The sequence below is a fragment of the Emiliania huxleyi genome, assembly GCF_000372725.1.
Source record: "Emiliania huxleyi CCMP1516 unplaced genomic scaffold EMIHUscaffold_34, whole genome shotgun sequence".
In the NCBI taxonomy this organism is placed as follows: Eukaryota; Haptophyta; order Isochrysidales; family Noelaerhabdaceae; genus Emiliania; species Emiliania huxleyi.
In genome coordinates this window covers 486,742-492,677 of record NW_005199443.1, presented here as the reverse complement: position 1 = coordinate 492,677, position 5,936 = coordinate 486,742, and the positions used below count along the sequence as shown (strand labels likewise).

The following is a 5,936-nucleotide window of genomic DNA, read 5'->3' as shown; positions in this document are numbered from 1 at the left end:
CTTTTTTTCCCCCTTTTTGCGGGGCGCCTTAAAACGGAAGGGGTTTGGGAGGGTTTTTTCGGACGGGGCTTTGTTTAACCGGGCGTTCTTCCCGGGGGGGCATTGGGCCCTGGCCGACTTTTTTGGGTTTCTGGGCCTCCCCTTTGAGCCCGAAAAAAGCGAGGAGGCGGGGGGGGGCCCCCCAAAGCAGAAGTTTTTCCCTTTTGTGGGGGGGTTTTTGCAGGGGGGGGGGGCTTTCCCCTTGCCTTCAAACCACCCCCCTTTGCCCCCCGGTTCGGTGGGCTTAGCCACTTGGCCCCCCCCCCCCCCTTTTCCCCTCCCCCCCCCCCCCCCTTCCCCCCCCCCCCCCCCAACAGGCCGAGCTGGTCGCGCCTGAGCTGCTCAAGGCGCGGCGACTAGACACTTCCGAGACACTTCCGAGACAGTTCCTATGGTCGCGCCTGAGCTGCTCAAGGCGCGGGCGGCGCTTGCACCGCAGCGGGAGAGCAGGCAGAGGGTGGGGAGAGGGCGCCGGGGAGGGAGGGGCCGGAGGGAGGGAGGGAGGGAGCTGCAGTCGCGGGACCGGCCCAGCCGCCACGGAGGGGAGGGGGGCGTGCGCTGGTTGTCCCTTGCACGCCATGTCCGCGCCATGCCATGCCCGCGCCATGCCCGCGCCATGCCCGCGCCATGCCCGCGCCATGCCATGCCCGCGCCATGCCCGCGCCATGCCCGCGCCATGCCCGCGCCATGTCCACGCCATGTCCACCTCCTTCTTCCTCCTCCTGCCCGCGCCATGCCTGGCGACTACTTAATTAAGAATCACCGAGTCACCATTCACAGGCGCGTCTCGACCCGGAGATGCTGCAGGAGGCGATGATTAATAATTAATAATTAATAGTTGATAATTCACAGGCGCGTCTCGACCCGGAGATGCTGCAGGAGGCGGTGATTAATAATTAATAATTAATTGTTGATAATTCACAGGCGCGTCTCGATCCGGAGATGCTGCAGGAGGCGGGCCTCGTCGCCAGCCACGCGGACTTCCACCGGGCGCAGGCGACGCTTCCTAGACGCTTCCTAGACACTTCCTAGACACTTCCTAGACACTTCCGAGACATTTCCGAGACACTTCCGAGACATTTCCGAGACATTACTCGGACTTCCACCGGGCGCAGGCGCGGCGACGAGACACTCCCTAGACACTCCCTAGACACCCCCGAGACACCCCCGAGACACTTCCGAGACACTGCCTAGACACTGCCTAGACACTCCCTAGGAAAAGAAGCATAGCCCGCGCGGCCGTGCGCACAGCTGTGCTGCAGTTTCGGTTGCCCCCCCCCCCTCCCCCCCCCCCCCTCTCCCCTCCCCCTAACCCCCCCCCTCCCCCCCACACACGCACACACGCACACACGCGCCCCTTCCCGCTCAACACCTCACCACGGGTAATCTCGGAGATATCTCCAGTAATCTCGGCTGTGATCTCGCGTGATCTCCGGCAGGTCCGCCTCAACACGCGCGCGCTCTACACGCAGCAAAAGTACAACTTGCTTCGCGAGGGCTCCGAGGGTGCAGCTTCCGAGACACTTCCGAGACACCTCCGAGACACCTCCGAGACACCTCCGAGACACCTCCGAGACACTTCCGAGACACTTCCGAGACACTTCCGAGACACTTCCGAGACACCTCCGAGACACTTCCGAGACGCTTCCGAGGCACCTCCGAGACACCTCTAGACACTTCCTAGACACGTTTGCGTCTCTTCACACCTGCGCGTTGTGAACAGGCTACTCCAAGCTGGTCACCGAGCTGGCGGAGCTACCCGCCGGGCCTCGCGACGGCGCCTCCGTCCGCGAGATACGGGGGAGATATGGGGGAGATATGGGGGAGATATGGGGGAGGTATGGGGGAGATATGGGGGAGGTATGGGGGAGATATGGGGGAGATATGGGGGAGATATGGGGGAGATATGGGGGAGATATGGGGGAGATACGGGGGAGATACGGGGGAGATATGGGGGAGATATGGGGGAGATACGGGGGAGATATGGGGGAGATACGGGGGAGATATGGGGGAGATATGGGGGAGATATGGGGGAGATATGGGGGAGATATGGGGGAGATATGGGGGAGATACGGGGGAGATGTGGGGGAGATATGGGGGAGATAAAGTGATGCGCCGAGCACGTCCACACGCGAGATACGGGGAGATATGGGGAGATACAGTGATGCGCTGGCCATACAACCACCAGGCACCTCCACCCGCGGCGTAATTATTAATGAGTGATTGTTAATTAAGTGCTGCGCTGACCATACAATCACCAGGCACCTCCACCCGCGGCTGCACGCGCGCCGCCGAAGTCGTCGCTAACGTCCAGGCGCAAGGACACTTCCTAGCCACGTCCTAGACACCTCCGAGACACTTCCTCGACGCTTCCCAGCCACGTCCCAGACACGTCCCAGACACGTCCCTAACCGGCCATGGCCTCGCCGCAGTCGCTGATCGGCTACTTTGACCTCGACCCAAACCGCGTCCTCGACCTCGTGCTCGAGGCGCGAGATTGCGCGAGATTGATCGAGATTGCGCGAGATTCTCCGAGATCGCGTCCTCGACCTCGTCCTCGAGCCTCGAGATTGCGCGAGATGCCCCGCGAGATGGCCCGAGATTCCTCGAGATTCCTCGAGATTGTGCCGTCCCGCAAGTCTCTGTTTGTGAATCATGGCGGAATCCACGACTGCATCAGGCGCTCGAGGCGGTGCCGTCCCGCGCGTCGCACCGGTCGCTGGTCGAGCTCTTCAACCCGCAGGAGAGGGCTGATTAATTGTTAAGTCATTAAGTAGTTGATGATGAATGAGTCGAGCTCTTCAACCCGCAGTACCTGCTCAATTAGATAACAATTAATTAATTCATTCATTCAATTAATTCATTGATCAATTATGAGTGAGTTTCGCTCTTCCTCCCGCAGTACCTGCCGCACGTCCTCGGCTTCAAGTTCCAGTTCTACAAGGGCGAGGCGGAGGTGACACCTCCTAGACACCTCCTAGACACCTCCTAGACACCTCCTAGACACCTCCGAGACACCTCCTAGACACCTCCTAGACACTTCCTTTGCACGCCAAGACGCTTCTACAAGGGCGAGGCGGAGGTGACACTTCGTAGACACCTCGTACACACCTCCGAGACACCTCCTAGACACCTCCTAGACACCTCCTAGACACCTCCTAGACACCTCCGAGACACTTCCTAGACACTTCCTTTACACGCCAAGACGCTTCTACAAGGGCGAGGCGGAGGCGACACCTCCTAGACACCTCCTAGACACCTCCTAGACACTTCCTAGACACTTCCTTTACACGCCAAGACGCTTCTACAAGGGCGAGGCGGAGGTGACACCTCGTAGACACCTCCGAGACACCTCCCAGACACCTCCTAGACACCTCCTAGACACCTCCTAGACACTTCCTTTGCACGCCAAGACGCTTCTACAAGGGCGAGGCGGAGGCGACACTTCCTAGACACCTCGTAGACACCTCCTAGACACCTCCTAGACACCTCCTAGACACCTCCTAGACACCTCCTAGACACTTCCTTTGCACGCCAAGACGCTTCTACAAGGGCGAGGCGGAGGCGACACTTCCTAGACACCTCCGAGACACCTCCTAGACACTTCCTAGACACTTCCTTTGCACGCCAAGACGCTTCTACAAGGGCGAGGCGGAGGCGACACTTCCTAGACACCTCCGAGACACCTCCTAGACACCTCCTAGACACCTCCTAGACACCTCCTAGACACCTCCTAGACACCTCCTAGACACCTCCTAGACACCTCCTTTGCACGCCAAGACGCTTCTACAAGGGCGAGGCGGAGGCGACACTTCCTAGACACCTCCGAGACACCTCCTAGACACCTCCTAGACACCTCCTAGACACCTCCTAGACACTTCCTAGACACTTCCTAGACACCTCGTAGACACCTCCTAGACACCTCCGAGACACCTCCTAGACACCTCCTAGACACCTCCTAGACACCTCCTAGACACCTCCTAGACACCTCCTAGACACCTCCGAGACACTTCCTAGACACCTCCTAGACACCTCCTAGACACCTCCTTTGCACGCCAAGACACTTCTACAAGGGCGAGGCGGAGGTGACACCTCGTAGACACCTCCGAGACACCTCCCAGACACCTCCTAGACACCTCCTAGACACCTCCTAGACACCTCCTTTGCACGCCAAGACGCTTCTACAAGGGCGAGGCGGAGGTGACACCTCCTAGACACCTCCTAGACACCTCCTAGACACCTCCTAGACACCTCCTAGACACCTCCGAGACACCTCCTAGACACCTCCTAGACACTTCCTAGACACTTCCTTTGCACGCCAAGACGCTTCTACAAGGGCGAGGCGGAGGCGACACTTCCTAGACACCTCCTAGACACCTCCCAGACACCTCCTAGACACCTCCTAGACACCTCCGAGACACCTCCGAGACACCTCCTAGACACTTCCTAGACACCTCCTAGACACCTCCTTTGCACGCCAAGACGCTTCTACAAGGGCGAGGCGGAGGCGACACTTCCTAGACACCTCCTAGACACCTCCGAGACACCTCCTAGACACTTCCTAGACACCTCCTAGACACCTCCTAGACACCTCCTAGACACCTCCTAGACACCTCCTAGACACCTCCGAGACACCTCCTAGACACCTCCTAGACACCTCCTAGACACCTCCTAGACACCTCCTAGACACCTCCTTTGCACGCCAAGACGCTTCTACAAGGGCGAGGCGGAGGCGACACTTCCTAGACACCTCCGAGACACCTCCTAGACACCTCCTAGACACCTCCTAGACACTTCCTTTGCACGCCAAGACGCTTCTACAAGGGCGAGGCGGAGGTGACACTTCCTAGACACTTCCTAGACACCTCCTAGACACCTCCTAGACACCTCCTAGACACCTCCTAGACACCTCCTAGACACCTCCTAGACACTTCCTTTGCACGCCAAGACGCTTCTACAAGGGCGAGGCGGAGGTGACACTTCCTAGACACTTCCTAGACACCTCCTAGACACCTCCTAGACACCTCCTAGACACCTCCTAGACACCTCCTAGACACCTCCGAGACACCTCCTAGACACCTCCTAGACACTTCCTTTGCACGCCAAGACGCTTCTACAAGGGCGAGGCGGAGGCGACACTTCCTAGACACCTCCGAGACACCTCCTAGACACCTCCGACACCTCCTAGACACCTCCTAGACACCTCCTAGACACCTCCTAGACACCTCCTAGACACCTCCTAGACACCTCCTAGACACCTCCTAGACACCTCCTAGACACCTCCTAGACACCTCCTAGACACTTCCTTTGCACGCCAAGACGCTTCTACGAGGCGGAGGCGACGCCCGCACACTCGTCGCGCGCTGCGGAGGGGTGAGTTGGCGCCGAATGTGTGGATGAGGCGACGCCGCACTCGCTGTACGCGCTGTGCGGGCTCCTCCTCAAGCAAGGCGCGCTCTCGGGCAATCTCGGGCAATCTCGATCTCGGCCAACCTCGGGCAATCTCGGGCAACCTCGGCCCATCTTATCTCCGGGTGATCTCCGCGCCGCTGCTCCAGGCGCCGTCGAGCTCGAGCAAGCGCTGCCGCACCTCGAGCCCGAGATGAGCCGAGATGACCCGAGATCAGGCGCCGTCGAGCTCGAGCAAGTGCTGCCGCACCTCGAGCCGTCGCTGCCGAAGCTGCGCGAGATGCACGCCGCAGACGTGGCGAGGCAGGTTGCCGCCGCCAAGAGGATCGGATCAGCCCTGTTCGGCGATGCCAAGCCGGCGGCGGCGGAGGAGGCGGAGGCGGAGGCGGAGGCGGACGGCGGCGCGGCGCGCATGCAGCCGCTCGGTGCGCTCTCTGCGCCGCTGCGGCTGTGTGTGGGGGGGTTAAAGGCTGTCGGACGGTCCGTTT

The 5,936-nt window shown here is 60.1% G+C and overlaps 1 protein-coding gene across 1 annotated transcript in view; it reads left to right on the top strand.

The window, feature by feature from the left end:
• The window catches only part of EMIHUDRAFT_208069 (hypothetical protein), a gene marked incomplete at both ends in the record, with an annotated part of 6,405 nt that extends 989 nt beyond the window's left edge, over positions 1-5,416 (top strand). The window contains 4 exons of the mRNA XM_005773365.1: positions 2,472-2,519; positions 2,720-2,761; positions 2,942-2,995; positions 5,372-5,416. Coding sequence (XP_005773422.1) covers positions 2,472-2,519; positions 2,720-2,761; positions 2,942-2,995; positions 5,372-5,416 — 189 coding nt within the window. The remainder of the gene's footprint in view (positions 1-2,471; positions 2,520-2,719; positions 2,762-2,941; positions 2,996-5,371) is intronic.
• Positions 5,417-5,936: the final 520 nt, after the last annotated feature.